Source organism: Onychostoma macrolepis, chromosome 17 (genome assembly GCF_012432095.1).
Source record: "Onychostoma macrolepis isolate SWU-2019 chromosome 17, ASM1243209v1, whole genome shotgun sequence".
Lineage (NCBI taxonomy): Eukaryota > Metazoa > Chordata > Actinopteri > Cypriniformes > Cyprinidae > Onychostoma > Onychostoma macrolepis.
This window is the reverse complement of record NC_081171.1, coordinates 26,986,989-27,010,002: the sequence shown is the minus strand read 5'-3', so window position 1 is coordinate 27,010,002 and position 23,014 is coordinate 26,986,989. Positions and strand designations below refer to the sequence as shown.

Sequence of the window (23,014 nt, the reverse complement as noted above, 5' to 3'; positions counted from 1 at the left end):
GTGAGCATTTAAAGGTTGTAGCAGAACGACGTAAGGCCCATTATGATCAGAATGTGCAGTGTACACCACTGGAGGAGGGACAATTGGTTTGCCTACGTGAGTGTGGCAAAAGAGGTCGTCACAAAATCCAGGATTTGTGGGACCCAGTGGTGTACCAAGTTGTGAAAGCGCCTAAAGATGGTGGTGCAGTATATACGATTGCACCGATTGACGAACCAGGTAGGGTAAGGAATGTTCACCGGTCCCTTTTGAAAACTAGAATTCGGAGAGGTTCTCCAGTTCAGAACCCGCATAATAGCCCTTTGATCAGAAAAGTGCCACCTCCTGAAGATGAGCTAGATGAGGGTGATCTGTTTGCTTTAGTGCCTGAGGCCCCCCAAGTTAGTCTCCCAGTGCCAGCTAGGCTGGCATTGGGAGACTTAATCCCGGTGGGGGAGCCTGCACTGCAGTGCGGGGTGATACCCCCTGGGACTGTGATAAGGGGGGCATCGGGCCCATCGTGCTCTGTAGATATGAGCCCACCTTCTGTATCTGTTATTGTGCCCACAGGCCCATATGTTATTGATGCAACTGCATTGAGAAGGACAACGAGAGCTACGGCAGGTCAGCACTCTAACGTTTATCGTCTCCCACGGGCAGTGGGTGAGGCGACTAGTGAGGCCATGCCCCCACATGAGTTTGTCTCAAGTGGGATTTCGGTCCTTTTTAGGCCTTGGAGTTGATTTTATGGGTGTATAGGGTTTTCTGTACTGGATCGTCGGGGCGACGATACAAAAGGTGGGGGTAGATTGTGGCAGGGTAGTTGGATTCTCCCTGTATAGAATATTGTTAGCCTATCAGCAGGCATGGGTGGGTTTATAAAGGGCTGATTGGTGTCAGTCGGATGTGTCACTCAGGTGCCCCTGCCCCTTTTCTAGCACGGCGTTGGGTGCTCGTTAGCGGTGTGGCTAATTTAGTCACGGCTCGCTTTGGCTTGATTTCGTGCATCTATTGGAAGGGTAAGCATTGTAGCGGTGCTGTTTAGTGTCTTTTATATCAGTGTTATATTAATGTTATCATTTTTGTGCCATTTTATAGCTGTACAAGATGTCAACTGGTTAATGTTCACGACATGTGTTTGGTCGGACTGCCTACTCTGGTATGTGTAAAATTGTGTACATGACTGGGGATTTTAACTATATGTGGGAGCTTAGTTATGTGTGTATTTTTATTGCAGCATCTTGTTGCTTGGATAGTGGTATTATCCAGTGTACTCTCGCTGCGGTCAGTCCCTTGCTTCTACGCTGTTTTGTATCGGTGCTGGCTCTGCTTTGGTGTGGCGGTTGGCTGCAGTTTCCAGTTTGTCTGGTTCTGTTAATTTTTATATTCTTCAACACTCACACCGGCTTCATTAATCTGACGTGACTGACTGCTGCAGTGTCCGGTATGTAGAAACGAAAACATGGTTGAGGGTGTCAGGTTTCTCATTCGAATTACTTTTATTCAATGATATGTTGTCTTTTCTGTTTAGTAATGTGTTGGAGGGTTCCTGTTACAGTGTGTGTGTTTAATTGAACATCAGTACCCAGAAATACGCTGCTGTCTTGTTCCTTGTTGATTTGTTTATTTTTTTGTATTAGTTTAATTTTGTTTTCATGTATTAGTAGTTTGTGTTCTTTCTGTTGGATGGTTTATCTTGGCTGTATACATCTGTTTATATAAGGCCCTATCGGCCTCTGTATGTTATAGGCCAAATGCCCGGTGACCTTATTTTATTATCTGATTGTTTCTTTTCTTTTGATCTGTGTATTTCATTTTGTTTGGTTGATTTTGGTTTTTGACTACAGGTGCTGTGTGTCCAACAAAATAAAGGAGGGAGGCAGATTTTCCATACTTGTGCAGTGTTGTGCCGTGCCGATCACCAACAGTAATCTCACTGGGTATTGTGTGAGTGTGTGAGAGTGTGTGCACTGATAGTGTGGTAATTGAAATTTATGCTTCTTCAGGAGTCGATACAAGTTGGTCACAGCCCTGTATATTCTTTGTGGTGTCTGTGTATTTTGGAGTAAGCAGTATCATTTTTGAGTTGTTGCTCATGTGACTTTCTTAACTAAATTTAATAGATTCAATGAAACAATTTATACTTTTGTACCCACGTCTCTTGCTCATTTATTTTGTAGACTTGAACCTGTTTCCTTGTAGCACCTGAGGGTGCGTAATATTTCCCTGGGTGCAAGTCCCAGGGTGGCGTAGTCATCTCTCGTGTTTCTGTTGTCCAACGCCCGCTCTGCTACACACTGAACTTAACTCTTTAATATGTTCTTATAATTGTATTCTGTACATTCGCTGGAGTGTTTTCATTCAGAAGGCTTTAGACGTGCAAAAAAAAGAACTTTAATGAGGAAGCTGCAGTAAGCTCTCGATCTCCGCGCTCCGGGAGCGGTCGACACAGACTGACTTCAGTTTCACACTAAAACCGCTCAAAAACACCTTCATTTAACTCTTATTGTGGTTTTCTTATGGGTGCATTATATGCATTCGCTGGAATAGTTTAATCTAAAAGGCTCTAAAAATAAGTAAAAATGCTGTTGTTGTGAGCACGTTCAGACTGCACTCGTTGTGATCGGTGCGGTGGGAGTTCGCTCACTTTCCACACTGTTCTCTGGCCGGACAGTCATTTATTAATGATCTCTGACCCGGTAATAATCAGATAAGTTGGTTAAGCTTGTCAGTGTGAGTTAAATGTATGTATTTATTTGTATTTTTAACCGATGTAAAAGGGAAACTGATCGAGTCATTCGGCTCCGCTCAAGGGCAATTGCTCCTCTAGGGGCGCAATTTTTCTCAGCCAATGTAAGTCTATGGGAATTTTTTCATTTTTAATAATTAATAATAAAAAAACTAAGTCTGAAAAGATATGGCATAAAACTAGACACCAGGGCCCACGTATGTCTCTGCCGAATTTGTGGCTTTAAAGCCCTAGGAGTAGCGTTTGGTAATATTTTTTGTCATTCAATGTAAGTCTATGGGAAATTGGTCGTTTTTAGTAATTCATTATAAAAAAATAATTCATTATATAGAGTCTGATCAGTCTGAAAAGATATATCACAAAACTAGACATCAGGGCCCAGGTATCTACCGAATTTGTGGCTTTAAAGGCCTAGGAGAAGAGGGGTTTGGAAACTCTCAGAAGAAAATATAATAATAATAAGTTTAAATGGCATAACAATATAACCTTCGCCAAGTCAACATAATAAGTTTAAATAGGATTTCAGTAAGTTGGCTTTCTCAAGCCAACCTAATTATGTGAAAAATAATGCATTTTTAAAAAAACGAAGCATGAACACATGTAATACTGCACCCCATAAACACAATCAAGCCTACAAAAAAAGTCAACCACCCCTTTAAACATTCCTCCAATTTTGATGAGTATCCTCAAATTAAAGTTCAGAGTGTGCGCTTGAAGTCCATATTCATTATATAACTGTAACTTGAATATGTTTCGGTCAATAGCTTAAATAATAAAAAATGTGCCTGTGTCCAAATATATATGGACCTAACTGTATCATATACCTTCAAGACAGTTCCCCATGGTTATGTAAAACAGCGCTCTTGCAATGACATAGATCTACATAGAATGGTGGCATAGGGTAGAGGTACCTCAAAGTAGTTTCCAGCTGAAAAAGGAAAGTATTGCAGTTCACGTTCTTCTTGGCCCCATGATTGGCAGAGAAGAGAGTTCCTGATAAGCATGCCAGATTTGATGTGCGAGTTCAGGTGCAGGGCAATGTTGTTTGATTGGCTACACCTCAGGTTAACAGTGAAACTTAAAAAGAGACAAAACAACATAATTAAAGGTGTCAATTAAAGGGCAAAACTGTACAAAATATAAGCTTTGTAACTACCTGTGAGGAAATAAGCTGATGTGCCCTTTGATTGTAATATGCTGCTCTGGAATGACTCCTCGAAATAAACTGCCCTTGTAGGGTATGCTCTGAAAAAATGACACAGCATATGTAGTGAGTCATGTTTTCATTATATTAATATGAAAAAATAAATTATGCAAATTAATTTGTTGAGGTCAGCAGAAGGAATGCTGAACTTACTAGGTCACCTGATTTTGAAAATACTGCCTGTGCAAAAGGAGAAAATATGTAATTGTTGAAATTATTTACACTTTTCAACAACATAAAAAAATAATCTGCTATATACCAGGGAGAAGCTTGGATACACTGAATTTACTGTTTTCATAATCTTAAAATATACTTGTATACAAATATAAAAATGTGTATAGATATAATACTCTTTAAAGTTGGTCAGTGTGTTCAGAGCTATAGGCAACTGGTCTGGACAAAAATTATGGTACCCCTAGAAAAGATTACAAATAATTTGACCATAGGGACATGTTAAACTGTGTCCTGCAATTAGCATCACAGGTGTCTTCAAACTTGTAATCAGTCAGTCTGCCTATTTAAAGGGTGAAAAGTAGTCACTGTGCTGTTTGGTATTATGGTGTGCACCACACTGAATACCCATAGGAAAAAAAAATATTGCTCAGTGGTTGCTCTTCCTAAGGTCAGGAGATTTAGATGAGATTCTCACATATCTTTCATTTTAGTATCAACAGCATTTCAGATGTTTCTCCTAAAAATCCTTAGGAAAAGTAAAAGTAGACACCGAGACATGAGAAAGTTCTGAAAGAAAGGAACCCAAAATGACAATGGGAGAGAAACGTGTGAGAAACATGGGAGATCTCTTTATTGTCTTGCTGTAATCTCTTGCAAGACTCCATGGCACTGCTTTAGATTACAACCTGCAAAGAACTACGTAAGTATACTGAATAAATATACCGTTTGGGGAATAAAGGGGTAACAACCTGTAAAATTACAAATCATTTATACTGTAAGTATTTTGAAACTAAGGGGTACCTATTCTAATATTACGTGGCTTAAACAATAATCTTATGTTTGGGAGTGATTTAAAAAGACGATCTAGGCCTACCTTTTATATTAGTATTTTATTATAGGCCTAGGTATTTTTAACCATTATTAAAGGAAACATGATGGAGATTACTGAACAACAAAACTGGACATCTAAAATGAGTTAATGTGTTTCTGCTATGATTTATAATTCACGAGTCTACTTACCTTATGAAAGCTTATTCGTCGATCTCAGCAACTTCACAACACCACTATCACCAAATAACTTTGCATGGTATACCATCAAGGTTCAATGCAGCTTAAAACAAGCTTACCTCTTTCCAGTTGTTCACAGAAAAAATACATGATACAACATTTGTATTTCAGTGGATGTATACTGTGATGTTTTTATATCAAAAAAAAAAAGAAAAAAGAAAAGAAAAAGTTTAATTTCGTCATCAAACAATTAAATTAAAACTAGTGCAATATTTTTCTCTGTAATTACTGTGCAAATATACACTTGTTTTGTGTTTAAGCCCAACTTGTTCCTCCCTTATTCCATGTAGTTACAGTCAGTGGTGTAGTCGGTAACACTTTATTTGGTAACACTTTATTTTAGGGTCTCTGAACTAGTTGTTTATTAGTGTTACGGAGACGAGAGGCGTGCAGATCCATGTGCGAGCTTTTATTGATAAACATGGTCAAACCACAGGCAGGGTCGAACAACAGAGGTAATCCATAAACATGAGCAATAGTCTAGGCGAGGAGCAAACGCATGCCGAAACAGCAAGCAAAGGGTTAATCCAAAAATGTTTGTGAAAGTCAATGTAATCGGAGTGCGACCTCTGGTGGGAAGTGGACGGAAGACCACGGACCGGATTCGTTACAATTAGCATGCATATTACTAGAATATTAGCCATTTATTAGTAGTAATTAAGCACATATTAATGCCTTATTCTACATCCCTAATCCTACCCAATACCTAAGACTTAACAATTACCTTACTAACTATTAATAAGCAGAAAATTAGGAATTTATTGAGAGAAAAGTCGTAGTTAATAGTGAATAAGTGTTACCCTTTATTTTAAGGTGTCCATAATAGAGTAATTACCTAATTAAGTACTTAGTAGACGTTCTACTTGCATGAAACAAAATGTACTTACCATGTAACTAAGTTATGGAGCAGGATATACTTACAGTGTGTAATTATGTACATATAATAGGCAGCTACTGTTACATATATGTAACAGACCGAGTTACACAGCTACTTATGTAACCAAAAGATTGTTATATATCACACCCTGAAGAAGGCTATCTGTGCCGCTACGCGTGGGTTGCTTTTTTCCCCCCATGTCTTTTATATTTTCTAATATGAAATAGCCAGTAAAATAAAGGCTTTTTAAATAATTTTGAAGAAGAGTGCCTTGGATTTCTCTTTCTTATTGTTATATATGTGTTGCAGACTTTATACAATGTAATTATAAATGTAAGTACACAGACATATGCTACTTAAAATAAAGTATCAAGATTGTACTTAAGTGTACTTCATGTGTATACTGTACACCTTATCCAGCTGCACCTTAGTTTGATTTAACCCACCAGTACACAGCTTAAATACATGTAATACATTTCTAATTGCATTACAATTACATAATATTACACAAACATAAGCTACTTAAGTACAATCTTGATACACTTTATTTTAAGTATACAAGTAGTTGTGTAACAGACTCGGCCTGTTACATATACAATATCTCACAGAAGTGAGTACACCCCTCACATTTTTGTAAATATTTTATTATATCTTTTCATGTGACAACACTGAAGAAATTACACTTTCCTACAATGTAAAGTAGTGAGTGTACAGCTTGTATAACAGTGTGAATTTGCTGTCCCCTCAAAATAACTCAACACACAACCATTAATGTCTAAACCGCTGGCCACAAAAGTGAGTACACCCCTAAGTGAAAATGTCCAAATTGGGCCCAAAGTGTCAATATTTTATGTGGCCACCATTATTTTCCAGCACTGCCTTAACCCTCTTGGGCATGGAGTTCACCAGAGCTTCACAGGTTGCCACTGGAGTCCTCTTCCACTCCTCCATCACAGAGCTGGTGGATCTTAGAGACCTTGAGCTCCTCCACCTTCCGTTTGAGGATGCCCCACAGATGCTCAACAGGGTTCAGGTCTGGAGACTTGGCCAGTCCATCACCTTTACCCTCAGCTTCTTTAGCAAAGCAGTGGTCGTCTTGGAGATGTGTTTGGGGTCGTTATCATGTTGGAATACTGCCCTGCGGCCCAGTCTCCGAAGGGAGGGGATCATGCTCTGCTTCAGTATGTCACAGTACATGTTGGCATTCATGGTTCCCTCAATGAACTGTAGCTCCCCAGTGCCGGCAGCACTCATGCAGCCCCAGACCATGACACTCAAACCACCATGCTCGACTGTAGGCAAGACACACTTGTCTTTGTACTCCTCACCTGGTTGCCGCCACACACACACTTGATACCATCTGAACCAAATAAGTTTATCTTGGTCTTATCAGACCACAGGACATGGTTCCAGTAATCCATGTCCTTAGTCTGCTTGTCTTCAGCAAACTGTTTGCGGGCTTTCTTGTACATCATCTTTAGAAGAGGCTTCCTTCTGGGACGACAGCCATGCAGACCAATTTGATGCAGTGTGCGGCGTATGGCCTGAGCACTGACAGGCTGACCCCCCACCACTTCAGCCTCGCTGGCAGCACTCATACATCTATTTCCCAAACACAACCTCTGGATATGAGGCTGAGCACGTGCACTCAACTTCTTTGGTCGACCATGCCGAGGCCTGTTCTGAGTGGAACCTGTCCTGTTAAACCGCTGTATGGTCTTGGCCACCGTGCTGCAGCTCAGTTACAGGGTCTTGGCAATCTTCTTATAGCCTACGCCATCTTTATGTAGAGCAGCAATTTTTTTTTTTCAGATCCTCAGAGAGTTCTTTGCCATGAGGTGCCATGTTGAACTTCCAGTGACCAGTATGAGAGAGTGAGAGCGATTAACACCAAATTTAACACACCTGCTCCCCATTCACACCTGAGACCTTGTAACAGTAACCAGTCACATGACACCGTGGAGAGAAAATGGCTAATTGGGCCCAATTATACTCACTTTTGTGGCCAGCGATTTAGACCGTAATGGCTGTGTGTTGAGTTATTTTGAGAGGACAGCAAATTCACACTGTTATACAAGCTGTACACTCACTACTTTACATTGTAGCAAAGTGTCATTTCTTCAGTGTTGTCACATGAAAAGATATAATAAAATATTTACAATAATGTGAGGGGTGTACTCACTTCTGTGAGATACTGCATGTAACAGTAGCTGCCTATTACATCTACATAATTCCAAACTGTAATTACAGGCTATTCCATAACTTAGTTACATGGTAAGTACATTTTATTTAATGTAAGTACAACAGCTACTACTAAGTATTTAATTAGGTAATTACTCACCTTAAAATAAAGTGTTACCGTGTAGTCTATTTGATACGCGGGGATACACCGTATACCCACTAGGAAAGGTCAAGGATTTCCATATACCCCATACGTAACAACATCGTTCTGTAACATAACTTTCACATGTTCATTGATAAATTCACCCCATCTGTGTTGCAAAGCACCAACTTTTTGAAAATCACGCCGTGTTTCTGTTGATGACCAGTGCTATTGCGCAACTCTTGTGCAGCATTGAATGTGAATCACTTAAGAAGATATGAAATGAAAGCAAACTCAAACTACACTCTTTCAGTGTTTCTATAAGTCTACCTCTGAAGCTGTTGCTGCTTCGGCTGCAGCAGATGACACAAATCACTTGAATGTTTTAATTGGCAAGGCTTAAAAAAACGTGATAAAGTTTTGTGAGGACGCATCAGTGGCCCCATTGGAGCAGTGACAGAACTGTCCCGAGTGTCTTTCACACTGGCCTCTGATAGTCATTACCTGACCTGGTTATGATCAAATATGTTAGCTTTGCTTGGCAGCATAAAGGAAAAGTACGCAATTATTTGTAAATTTAACTGACTGAAAACGAAAGTAAATGAGGGGAGTTGAAAGATTTCTTATCCTGTGGCTCCCTCTAGTGGACTGCAGTTTTGCTCAGCCAATGCAAGTCTATGGGAGATCTTTGATTTTTGATAATTATTTATACGAAAACTGTAAGTCTCATCAGTTTCTCAAAAAATATAGAAACAAACTACAGATCATGTCCAAGGTCTCTTGACGAGTTTGGTGCCTGTAGCATTAAAGCCCTAGAAGGATATACAGTACAGTTGAAAATTACAGTCTCAGAAGAATAAGACATTTAAATAGCATATTTCTCAAGCCAACATAACTAGCTAATAACTCCAGTAACATTAGTGTGGTGGATCAGTGAATGTGGGAGAAGGGGAGAGATAACACAGACACTGTGTATGTGTGTGTCTGTGTACAGCAGTTAAACTAAATACAATGTTTATATCTCCTTGATTCAGATGATGAGAGAGATGAGAACTCTTGACCAGCCTTGTGGACTGAAAATCAGGCTAGGGAATTTAAAAACAGGCACTCTTAAATGTGCGTTGAAAATTGCCAGCTGATAAAACCTGTGCTCTAGGGACCATATTCTTAAGATACATGTAACTGGCTGAGTTAAATGATTAACACTAAACAGTAGAAAATCAGTCCACTCTCCCCAGCTGTAAATGTCATTGGCTGTTAAAGTCTTCTGTTGCTTATAATAAATTAACATGTTGATTTAACATAAGCAGTCTTTCAGAATGCTCTCAGTTACATGTAGATGCATATTGTAAGAGTGAGTGTGGTGGTGCTTATGGGGTGTCGCTTTGGGATGTTGAGTAGCTGTGAGGCTGCTGGAAAAATCAGAGTATACCCACTACAAAAACCTAGACTACACCACTGGTTACAGGGCAAATACAACATTTGCGGGTTGTAAATTAAAGTGGTGTTTGTTCCCCCCTTATTCCATGTAGTTACAGGTCAAATACAACATTTGCGGGCTGGGTTACACTTTATTTAGATTTAGACATTCTACTAACTATAAGTAACTATATGTCAACTAATTCTCATTAATTTGCAACTATATGTCTACTAACTCAGTAGGGTAGGTTTAGGGTTAGTAGAATAAGTTGACATACTTGCAAAGATTCTCATATTCAGTATGATGTATGTGGTGGACCCATCAAAATAAAGTGTTAGAAGATATTAAGCAGACAGTCTACTAATGCTCTAATGACTGCTAGTTGACATGTAGTTGCAAAGTTACTTACTGTTAGTAGAATGTCTAAGTCGACTATCGAAATAAAGTGTTACTGCAGGCCGTAAATTAAAGTGGTGATTGTTCCCCCTTATTCCATGTAGTTACCGGGTAAATACAACATTTGCGGGCTGTAAATTAAAGTGGTGATTGTTCCCCCCTTATTCCATAGTTACAGGGTAAATACAACATTTGCGGGCTGTAAATTAAAGTGGTGCTTGTTACCTCCTCATCTTCTGTCACAGTCTCAGTCACCAGCCCTCTCACCAGCCCAGAACTACATTTCCAAGCAGCCCGTCTGGTTCACACCTGCACCCTGTCCCCAATCAGCACACCTGTTACTGATCACCTTATTTCCTCACACTATATAAACTGTCACCAGTCACATCACAATTGTCTGGTCTCGTTGCAGTTTCTCCAGTCTTCTAACCTTGCGGTTGTTCACTTTCCAGTTTACCTACCTACCTGCCAATTGAAGGATGCATTGCATCGCATATGGATGGTGAGGTTGGATATCTTTTGGAGTTTTGCTGAACATCAACCTGTCTACTCATCTGAAGTACTTACCTGGATTCCCCTACCTGCCCTTCTGCCATCGTCAGTTCATCTGTCCTTATATGCTTATACCTGCAAGGGAAAAAGAAACATATTATCATGAGAAGTCATTTGAACTCTTTATGAAATCTGGACACTTACCTGAGTTGCTGTTTGGAATTCCCCATTGGATCTTTCTGTTCGACCATCCTGCTAAAGCAAAGACTGTTTAAGCTATCTTCCTTTATGTTATGATGAATGTCCAGTCTGAACGTACCTGCCTCAGTTTACTTCTGCTGTATAAATAAACACATCCCAGTTAACTTACCTGTGCTTCTCCTGGTCTGTTTTGTGACAGAAGACCAGACCAAAACTTGGTCCTGGCATACATCAATCTAACTCCTCAGGGTGGCGGTCACAACCAGCCGAGAATCACCAGATTAATTTTTCTGAATGGCTGGGAACTCGAGAATTACATCCAAGAGTTCATCAGCTGCATTCCCTGGGCAGCTGGGGATGACCTCATTTTAATGGAGGGCTTTTGGATCGGGCTTGACGACAGGATTTGGCTCGTTATGCCCATGGCCAATTCGTGTTGGACGCTGGAGTTCTATATCAACTTCGCCTTCTGGATAGTTGAATCAACATTCACCGTAGGTGAGGTGGCCTCTGTAAGGACAATCCTGAACCTGTTCCCATCCCAATGTTTGAGTTGAGTTTATTTGACACAAAGTAGTAATTCACTGTTACAACCTTCTTGTCAAGGATAACACAAAGTTACAGTAACTTATTTCCATTGTGGTCCTTGATTTTAAAAAGAGAGAAGAAAATCCTAGTCAAAAAATCTGCTCACTCCTATAAAATAACAAACAGATCAACAATTCCTTATTCGTTTTAAGACATCCTATCTAAAAACTGTCTCTTCACCCTTATTCTGAAACCTTCACAATTTGTTAATACCTTAATATCTAATTGGAAGCATATTCCATTCTTTTGCACCTGAATATTTAAATGACCTTTGACCATACTGTGTCCTGTATCTACATAAATTAATATCCATAATGCTCTGTCTGGTAAAATTACCATGTCTTACATTAACCCGCGAAAAATAAGAGTTAAAATATACTGGAGCCCTATCATTAATGATTTTATGTACTATTTTTAATTTCTGTAATACTAATTTTATTTCAATTGGTAACCAACCAAGCTGTTGAAAGTGTATATTATCCACATGACTAAAACAATGTAATCTTAAAACTAATCTTATCAATTTATTCTGTGATTTTTGTAACTTTATCATCCAAGTTCTGGATAAATCGATCATCCACGAACAAGCATAATCAAAATGGCACTGAACTAAGCCTGTAGCAAGTACCTTTAAACTATCTCTATCCAAAGCCAGCATTTCTTGCTATAAACTTAACTCTAGCATTCACTTTTTCAACTACTTTCCTAGCCATACTAGCCCCACTTAAATTATTGTCCAGAACACATCCTAGATAATTGACTGATGTTTTATTAGTTCATACCCATCAACTTTGATTACCAAATCATCCTCCTTACTCAATTTATACTTAGACCCAAAAAGAATAGATTCTGTTTTTCCTAAATGTAATAAAAGCTTATTTTCCGACAGCCAATCCTTCACCTTAACTAACTCTTCACCTAACTTTTCTTGAATTTTATTAGTCTCCTTCCCAGAAGCCAATAAAGCAGCATCATCGGCATATAAGAACATATTATACTCACAAACAGCCTGGATATCATTGGTGTATAATAAAAACAAAAGAGGACCTAATAAACTACGCTGTTGGACTCCGTTGTAAACTGTTTTACTCTCAGAAAGCATCCCTCCAACTTCTACCTTGCTCTCTCCCTGATAAATATGAAGCCAACCATGATTTAACTACATCCGAAAAACCCATAGCTCCTACTTTGTCCAATAATATTGAATGGTTCACAGTATCAAAAGCTTTTTGTAGATCTGCTCCGAAAGCCTGTCCAGGTTCCACCAGTCACCTGTCTAAGAAGGTAACTTCTCTCACCTTTTCCCAACCAAAAGCGGCTGTTTCTAACACGGCGAAACTAGTGTCAAAAGTAGTGGATTCACCCATCATATCCTTTAAATCAGCGCTAAAGAGTATTATCAACACAATAAATAAGGTGAAGCTGAGCACCAAGGACTAGAGCCCAGCACGGGCCTCAAATTTAGGCCCTAGCCCAGCCCTGGCCCGAGACGCTCAGGCCCGTATCCGACAGCTTATCAGAATTACCGGCCCAAGTCCGACATGAGCCTGTCTTTTTTCCCACCCTTCTCCCAAAACGTTCAAACATTGTTTCAGCTATTAAAATAGTTCAGTTTTGTATGTAATGGCAAAGTGATTATATTTTGTTTTGTTTTTTTAAGTTAATTTAGAAAAACATTTGGAGCATTTTGTTTTGTTCGTTAAACAAGTTTTTTCTTTCTTAAAAGTAACGACCAAGCGGCCAGCGGCAGACAGGCAGTCTGATCATGGCCTATTTTTGATCAATTTAGCCTTCTCAAATCATCACAGCTTGCCTAAAATAAAATCTATAGATATACAAAAACAGTTCAAGCATATAACAATGTTTAAATGTTAAACCTAGGTAAATGTGCGCCGTATCCAATAGTTTGTGCGGAGAGTGGAAGCTAAAGCGCGGGACATGGAGGCACCAGTGCGATTACTTGCATTTTTTTTTTCAATGGAAACAACTTAAAATACGCTGTAATTTTTGCTCATAAAGGTAAGAGTAATACATCATTCAGAACTGTAAAGGGCTTTTATTTGTGTGCACTCACAATATCAACAAAACGTCGTGCTTTTAATAAAACGATGCACTTTCTGCCGTCTCGTCTTGAACAGGAGCGCTTCACAAAAATGAACCGAAAGTCAGCAAATACATGCCCCACAGACATGATAAATATATCTATCGAAAGATTTAAATGACTACTTAATGAAATAAATCAAATCGAAAACAAAAACTTTCATTATAATCATAATCCATGAAGATGCACTTCTCTCTAAAGGCGCGTCTAATGAGCAGATGGCGAGTCAGGATCATCATCTGCATCTTTGCGACACTGACACAGAAAACACTAGTTTATTAGTAAATAATTAAAATATCTCCTTACTATTTCCCCCAGATACATTCATGGTAATTACTTTTGCTGGGGCTTTACTGCAAGCTTTATTGCGTGTATTTGAACGCAGAACTCTTCAGCTGCTGCGGGACTTTAAACACCGTCGAGCCGCTCTTGACAGTCGTGGTCACGTGTTGTTTCCACCAGCGCAGCAATTTTTTCATCACTAATTGATGGATGTATAAAATATAAAAATAAAGAGAAGCCTAAAACAGGCCCGAGACCAGGCCCGTGTCTGAACTATGACGTGAAGATTGGCCCTAGAGGCGTAATGCAGGGCTCTACCAAGGACCACTCTCTATACTCCCTCGCTTAGAATGGCTGGTCAATGGTGAACTTTGTGTTAGAGTTCAGGGAGCGAGCCAAAACTTCCTCACTGGGCGATTCAGAGCTAATAGCTTTTGTTTCTAGGTGGCTTAGACAAGTCATCACCTATCATGGCTGCTGATCGTGAGTTATCACCAATCACGACCGCTGATCACCAAACATCACACATTATGGCTGTTGTTCTGGGTGCACCACCTATTAAGGCCACCAGTACAGAGTCTGCTCATTTCATCAAGTTCAGTCCAGAATCCACTACAGTTCACACAAATTCACAGTCCGTTCCAATCCCAGAATTCAGTAGAGAATCCACTCGTACCAGTGGGTTAATTCCAAGTTTACCTTCAGTCCAAAAGCCCGTACGAGAACCCCATCCAGACCATAAACCCATCTCTGAGCACAGCTCCAGATCAACCCCAGCCCCAGCCCCTGACCAGAGTCCCAGACATTGTGCAGAGAGTAGCCTGAGTGGAGGATCGATTTTAAATCCCTTTCCTAATAAATCTAGTTCCCTCATCGTGGCCAGGAGTGCCAATCCCAGTTCCAGAGGATCCAGTTCCCCAGTTTCGGCCAGAGGTCTCGTTCCCAGTTCCAGAGGATCCAGTTCCTTAGTCACGGCCAGGAGTGCCGTTCTCAGTTCCAGTGCATCCAGTTCCCCAGTTTCAGCCAGAAGCGCCGTTCCCAGTTCCAGAGGATCCAGTTCCTTAGTCACGGCCAGGAGTGCCGTTCTCAGTTCCAGGGGATCCAGTTCCCCAGTTTCGGCCAGGAGTGCCATTCCCAGTTTCAGTGGATCCAGTTCTCTAGTCAAATCAAGTCAAGTCACCTTTATTTATATAGCACTTTTAACAATACAGATTGTGTCAAAGCAACTTTCCAATATCAAAATAGGAAAATAATGTCAATAACGTAAAAAAAATGAAAAGATTAAACACTCAATTTTCAGTTAAAGGCATTTCATTATTGAATTAAATGATGTCATCGTCCAGCTCAGTTCAGTTTAATTAGTATCTGTGCAATAAAGTCGACGATATCGCTGGATATTAAGTGTCCCCAACTAAGCAAGCCAGAGGCGACAGCGGCAAGGAACCAAAACTCCATCGGTGACAGAATGGAGAAAAAAAACCTTGGGAGAAACCAGGCTCAGTCGGGGGGCCAGTTCTCCTCTGGCCAGACGAACCAGCAGTTTGTTCCAACTGCAGCAAAGTCAGATTGTTTTGGTTCCCGTGGTCTTGTCCCGATGGCTGTCTAGGTGATGAGGTTCTCACTGGGGATCTGTCTCTGGGGCTCATCTAGGTGTCCTGATCTCCGCTAACATTCAGGGCTGTAGCGGTCTACAGCCCCTACAGAGGTCTAGGTGCTGATCCACCATCTGATCTGGATACGTACTGGATCCGGGTGACTGCAGTGACCATCTGATCTCGATACGGACTGGATCGGGTGGCTACGGTGATCTTGGAATAAGAAAGAAACAGACTAATATTAGCGTAGATGCTGTAGAACCTTGTTGAAAAGGACACACACATATAATCTCAATTTAGCACATTCCAAGGAGTTTGCCCCTCCACCATCTGCAAGTCGTAAAATTAATAAATGATCAGCACCACGCCTAATTGTCTGGCCAGCTTCCTGCCATGCTCTCCTTATCTCGTGAGAGCCATAAACAATGATAGGTTTGAGGAGAAAATGACTGCGTTACGTCTGCACGAATTTAAGAACAAAGAACTGCTTATTTGGAGATGTTCCAGAAACAGATCGCTCTGTTTATTAAGTGCATATCCAATATTAGCATAGCACAAAGCTAGTATAATTGAAACTAATGAGCCGCATTGAAGCCTATGCAAAGCTAGTAGCATTGAGGGCTAGCAATTAGCACATAGCATTTTGTAGCCTGTGGGTTTGAATGAAGTGTTTTGCAGTGTTTTTGAATGAATGAATGAATGAAGCATTTATATAGCGCTTTATTGTGTACTGCTATACACCCAAAGCGCTTTACAATCATATAGGGGGTCTCTCCTCAACCACCAGGAGTACATCTCCTGCTGTGCAGCATCCACCTGGATGATGCGACGACAGCCACAGGACAACAGTGCCAGTGCGCTCACCACACACCAGCTACAGGTGGAGAGGAGAGAGAGTGATAGAGCCAATCAGGTGAATGGGGATTATTGGGAGATGAGTTGCCATTCTTGGGTATTTGAAATTGTTAATTTAATGTCATAATTAATTACAGATTTGAAATGAATTACATTTCTATTTGCTGATCAATGAAATGTTAATTGCTCTGATAATTTGAATGACAAACATCTTTGGGTTTTGATAATTGATTATCATTATTGCCCTGAAATTTTTAATTTCATTAAATTTTGATTATGGTTTGGGCTTCCCTATTTCAAAGATACATTATTGAGCTATTTTAATCCTAATCATCCTATCAATTTTAATAACATCATTGAAATGTTATTTAGAAACCACAATTTCTAATTTGAAATTAATTCAATTCGTAATCAAGTGTGGCTCTATCGGTTAGGTCTCTCTCCTTCTGTAACTTAATTAACTCAGCTAAAAATTGTATAGGTCTCTCCCTCTGCTTAAGCCTGATAATAGATAGTGCTCCCCCTAGTTGGTGAAGTGACATTGCCTCCATTGTGGGTCACAGCAAGCAGAGTCACCAATTTCTCAGCCAGTCTAGGGTATAAGAACTTAAACTGACCTAAGTTTTGAGGAAACCCTAATTTCCATTTGGGGTTTTGCTAATTGGAAGGTTGTTTATCCTACTAAAACAGCAAAACCAAACCCCTAAGTGTATTGACTCAACAGCGCCACCACGCTGCCACCCTTGTTACTAGTCCTAACATTGGGACAAAATCCTCACTCTTCTTCTTCCCTTTTCTCCCTAATGCTATTTTCTAATTTGACTACTGCTACTGTTTGTTGGAATTTTGCCTGTAGGAGGATCATAAGCAGAGAATTTTAGCAATTGAATTTATAGAAATACAGGCTGATGGTCAACCTGCTGGGCATTGCTGCCTGACGCACCTCCACCGGTGCCTTTTATGCAGATGTGCTCCGCTAAACACCTCTCTGGGCATAAACGGATCATCAGCTGGGGACCACCAGTCATGGATGTTTCGCTCCTTTAACCCCAGTACATCTCCTGGTGGCGGAGCAATGGCAGGGATCACTCCCTGCCACCCCCTGCTGATGCCCTAGGTGTTATTTAGCCCCCACCCCCTATGCTTCCTCCTCAGCTACAGCCAAAAGCTGCCCTTCTCTGCCTCCTCTACCAGTTCTTTAATGGCTTTTCGACACCCTGCTCCTGTACATCCCATGTCGCGGAGCAGGCGAACCGTTGAGGACCCGACGAAGCCCCTGCATCCCACTTCAACAGGACATGTGATGGCTTTCCAGCCAGCCTCCCTGCAGTCTTCTGCAAGGTCTGCATACTTGGCACGCTTCCGCTCGTTGGCAGCCTCTATGCCCTCCTCCCATGGGACAGTGAGCTCCACCAACAAGATGGTCTTGCATAACTCTGACCACATAATCAGGTCTGGCCGGAGCGAAGTTTCTACGATCTCCCTGGGGAATTGAAGCTGCCTCCCCAGGTCGACCCTCATACTCCACTCACTGCCAGATGAGAGTACTCTAGCTATTGTTCTCCGATGAGGGTGGTTGATGTTTTCTCCGGCCCTTGCAAACAGGATGGAACGTCTCGTTGGCACGGAAGGTCTACTATTAGCCTCCTGTCTACATGACTTTGCCACCTCTGCTAGCTTCCTCAACACCAGATCGTGTCGCCACCTATAGCGGCCTTGGGACAATGCTGTCTTGCAGCCCGACAGGATATGCTGGAGGCTTGCATTGCTGGTACTGCAAAGGGAGCAGTGTTCTTCAATGCCGAACCACTGATGGAGGTTTCTGGGACAAGGTAAGGTGTCATAGGTAGATCTGATCAGGAAGCTGAGCCTGGCTTGGAGGATCTTCCACAGATCAGACCATGACAAGTGCCTGTTTGTGACACTTTCCCATGACATCCAACCTCCCTGCCGGCTCTGAGACACCGCCTTGATGTTAAGGCGCTCCTGCTCGGTCCTTGTCACATCTGCCACCACCATGGCTCTCCGCTTTTCCTTGGAGGCCTTTGACCAAAAGAGGGGGGTCCTCCCAAGACCTGCTCGACCCTCCTGGACTCTGCCGACTATTTCACGATGCTTCAGCCTGCTAATTGCCATGTCGACCTCTTCCTGGGCTTTCCACTTCCTCCCTGTTTGTATATTGGGGCCAGCTGCTCTCACCAGTTGGTCAGTGGATTCCCTCAGCTCCAGCACCATCCGAGCCTTCTCCTGCTTGTATCCCAGGCCAATGGATCGCAGTGGCAGCTGTAGCATGTTCCTGCCGAAGAGGCCTACATCTGATAGGCATCGTGGCAATCCCAGCCACTTCCTGATGAATGAGTTTGCCAGCCCATCCATCTTGTCTGCCACCGAGGAGGGAACTTCGCTCATCTTCAGAGGCCACATCACCCTTGGGTACAGTATGAACTGGTAACTCCACACTTTATACTTGCCGGGGAGCTGGCTCTGATTGGCATCTGCAAGCTGCTTCCTCACTGTTTCCCCCATCTGCCTATCAGAGAGGTCTGCTGTATAAGTACGACCCAGGCTACGGACGGGTTGATTTGCCAGAACTGGGATTTCTTCACCGCCTGCGACAAAGATGGTATGGTCGCTTCTAACCCCTTTCCTGAGGGACAGGCTGCGTGATTTGGCGGGTTTGATCTTCATCCTCGCCCACCCCACAAGCTCGTCAATCCTCTTCAGCAGTCTTGATGTACATGCTGCTGTCTGGAGGATGGTGGTAATGTCGTCCATATAACCTCTCACTGGTGGTAGCCTTTGGCCTGATGGTAGCTTCATATCTCCGACCATCGCCCTTGCCCCCATCAGGATAACCTCGAAGGCTGCAACAAACAGGATGGGAGAGATCGAGCATCCCATCGCAATGCCTACTTCCAGCTGTTGCCAGCCTGTCGTGAAGTCCTCATGGGTGCAGCACATCTTGATGTCCTCAAAATACTTGGCTACCAGGGCATGAATGCAGACAGGGATGTAAAAGAAATCCAAGGCATACTCGATGAGTTGGTGGGGGACGGACCCGTATGCGTTGGCAAGATCCAGCCACACCACATGCAGGTCACCTCTCTCTCTTTTTGCTCTCTGGATCTGCTCCCATATGACTGCAGAGTGTTCCTCGCACCCTGGGAAGCCTGGCATGCCTGCCTTCTGGCAGCTAGTGTCGATGTACCCATTGCTTATGAGGTAGGTGGTCAACCTCTTGGCCAGGATAGAGAAGAAAATCTTGCCTTCAACATTCAGGAGTGCAATGCTCCTGAACTGGCTAATGGTGGTGGAATTCGTTTCCTTCGGGATAAACACTGTAACAGGTCGTCGCCACTCTGAAGGGATGACTTGGTTCTTCCAGGCCACTCTCAGGAGGTTCCACAGATATTTCTGGACCCCAGGGCAGTACTTATACAGCTTATAAGATATCCCATTAGGGCCTGGAGCTGAGGCTGCTCTCGCTTTCCGTACAACTTCTACTACCTCACTGAGTTTGGGGAGATCAGCGTTGAACAGAAAGGATGGGGGGGCTGGGCGAGGAACATACCCTGGTGATCCCAGCGGAGTTGACTTTGCTGGGTCACTGTACTGCTCCCTGATAAAGCTCTCCAGCTGTGATTGTGATCTCCAGCTTCCCGTTTCTCTTATCCTCCAGTAGTTGTCTCGCATGCTTGAAGGGGTTTTTGAAGAAGTTGCTCCTCTCCTTCTCCTTCCGCCTTCTGCGTTTGCGGATGCGCTTAATAGCAATCACAGTCCTAAAAAAAAACCTTTTACAAACCCTCTGACGAGAGAGCACCCTTCTAAGTCTAAAAACAAAAAGGGAAAATCTACTACCAGAAAGGGTAGTTTGTTTTTGTCCCTCTCCCTCACCTTAGCATTAGCCCAACCTCCTTCCTAGAGAGAGAAAAAAAAAAAACTTTCTCTTACCGGACAAGTGAAAGCATCAAATTATTACCCTGTTCCTTGCTCTGTTGGTGGTGTTCTTTTCTTTCTCTGTTCTCTAGCTGTTATACCTGTGTGTGTGTGTGTGTGTGTGCTCACTAAATTTCCCGACAGAGTCTACAAATTAGAAGCACGCCCACCAGAGGATCACAGTCGCAGAGAACCACACTCACCTGCTCATTACACACTCTACATTAGCACACACTTTACATTGCAAATTTACACCCCTGTTTGCTTTGTTTGTTTTGTTTTGGGCTGTTTTGTTCTTCTCTTCAAGCTCTGTGTCAGTTTCGGTTCGAGATCTCCCTCACCCCGCCAGAACATGTCTCGCACAATAGAACATGTTGGTCACTGGGAGGATCTGGAAACATGGCTAAGTGTTGCGACAGACAGCCTCCTCCCTAAGGCTGCTGAAACACTCAAACATCAGACACAGGACGAGCTGGATGACAACATAACAAGCCTCATGGCACAAGACCCAAGTCAAAGCTACACTCACAAAGAATTAGCCAAGATCACCGGCTCCTTATGTCACACACTCATCGCCACCCTCAAGTTGAGCGACAAGCATGCTGCACAGCTCCAGCAGGAGTTGACACACGCACAACGACGCATCGAACAGCTGGAACTGGAAGCTCAGGAACGACAGGAAGGGCCTGAAGAGGTAGAACAAGGTGCTGAGGAGGAGATCAACAGGCTAAAAGAGACCCTAGCAGCTACCACCCAAGATGTAAAACAAGTTAAGGCAGACTATGCTGATCGTTCTGACAAACTACAGTATGCAGAACAACTGTTAGAAAAGTCAAAGGCTGACTTCAGGGATAAGAACAGCAGAATCAAAGCCCTTGAAACTCACTTGGATGAGTCAAGAAATTAGATCAGCCGCCTAACACGACAGCTCGACTACATCAAAGAGGAATCCGATAGTTTCAGAGAGGAACTCAAGCACGCTTACGAACTGCGCCGTGAGCCGTCGAGGACACGACGCGCACCAACCTCACCCCTGCCGAGCAGGACCGGGTCACCTGTTCCTGGACTGACACGTGAGCAAAAGGGGGAGGGGAGGGGGCAGTGCTGAAACATTCACCAACTCCCTCTGAAGAACTTTACCTCACGGCAAAGCTAAAAGAGCCTGCCGCAGATCTTCGCATGGCTTGGACCTAATAGACCTCGACAAGCTCGCCAGGAACATTGGCAAATTCACCCCCAGCGTGCCAAATAGCCAAAATGTCCAAGCTTACCTCCAAGATATTGATTTCCATCTGGAGATGCGACCTAATGTTACGGACAAAGATAGACTCTATTTACTCCGAACGACATCCAGTCCTAAAGTTCGCAGCTTCCTGGACCGGCAGCCTGCTCGCACAAAGACTGATTACCAACTGCTCCGAGAAGCCCTCATTAAAGAGTTTTCCGATCCTGACTCCGAGCAAGGATTAGTGGCTGCCCTGGACACAAGACATGGATGTCAGGAACCTCCTCAAGCCTACTACAGCTGACTCAGACGAGCATACTTTGGAACTCGCAATGAACCTGACATGGAGGATGAACTGAACTTTAAAACTCTCTTCCTAAGAAACCTCCATCCCGCAGTAAGTCACCATCTTGGCATTCTCGCATGTCCACGAACAATGAATGCTCAACAATTGCGGGACTTGGCGCAGAAAGCCTATGGCAAACAAAAGATGGCCTCAGAAAAGGGTGCCAAAACCCCAGCAGTTCTTGACTTCAACACTCAAAGTCAAGGGCTGGCTCTAGAAGGCACCCAATGCCAAGACAGTGGCAAGCCGCCACCCAGAGAGTGGAATGCACCCTCGTCCAACAAAGAACGAGACTCCCACGCTGGCACCCGACCTAAGCTGAGGTACGATGGCTGGGATGGACTGCGTGGACGACAACGCTCACCTGGACGGCACTGGGAGAAGTCATGGGACCAATCAAAGCCTCATGAGAATCAATGGGAGATCGTGGAACCAACCAAGTTCATTTGGAAACTCAAGAGGGAAAAGCTCATGGGAACCCAACGGAAACTCCCAGGGAAAACGACAAACTCACCCTGGAGCAACCAGCCCAAGGAATCGGTAAAAGAATTCACAAAGGTCCCAAGCTGACCGAGCACAATCTGAATCCACACAAGAACAAAAGACACCACCGTGTTTTGACTCACAAGAGCTGATGAAAATGATGATGAAAGAGTTCTTCCAACGAAAGAAGGAGGATCGGAAGTGGGAAAAGAAAGAAAAAACCGATTCAGCGTGACGAGCGGCCGGAAGAGAAGGAACCAGCTGACCCAACCAGCCACAGAAAACAGCACTCCCTCACCTCACTCTCAGAGAACCGCAACCACCCTAACTTCAGATGGACATGAAATCCCACCTGAAAACCCAGCAATAGGGTTAGACACTAACTCAAAACCTAATGCTTCAGATCACAGCAGCGTCCAACAAACACCTGCTGACGAAACCCCTCAAGTTCCTGAAAGTGCTGTCTTGGTCGTCTGCCACTCCTCCAACGAACACATCAGTCCTGACATCCTAACCGTTTCCTCCCAAACTCCAGTCCCTCAACTCCTAGACGATCTCATTGAGAAAGGTATAGCAAGAAAGTTTTACCTCTCCATCATCATTGAACGACACATCAGAGTCGGGAGCCGACATTACTCTAATGTCTACCGAAGTCCAAGAACGAACGAAGAGGACTAACAGAACCCTCAAACTCCAAGGGTGTGAACTGAACCTCCAAGC

The 23,014-nt window shown here is 42.8% G+C and overlaps 1 protein-coding gene across 3 annotated transcripts in view; it reads right to left on the bottom strand.

Moving 5' to 3' along the window:
- The window catches only part of lgals8b (galectin 8b), a 175,643-nt gene that overhangs the window by 88,751 nt on the left and 63,878 nt on the right, over positions 1 to 23,014 (bottom strand). For all 3 annotated transcript variants that reach the window (XM_058749042.1, XM_058749041.1, XM_058749043.1), the window contains 3 exons: positions 4,086 to 4,112; positions 3,885 to 3,973; positions 3,640 to 3,805 (listed from right to left, as the gene is read on the bottom strand). In XM_058749042.1, coding sequence (XP_058605025.1) covers positions 3,640 to 3,805; positions 3,885 to 3,973; positions 4,086 to 4,112 — 282 coding nt within the window. The remainder of the gene's footprint in view (positions 1 to 3,639; positions 3,806 to 3,884; positions 3,974 to 4,085; positions 4,113 to 23,014) is intronic.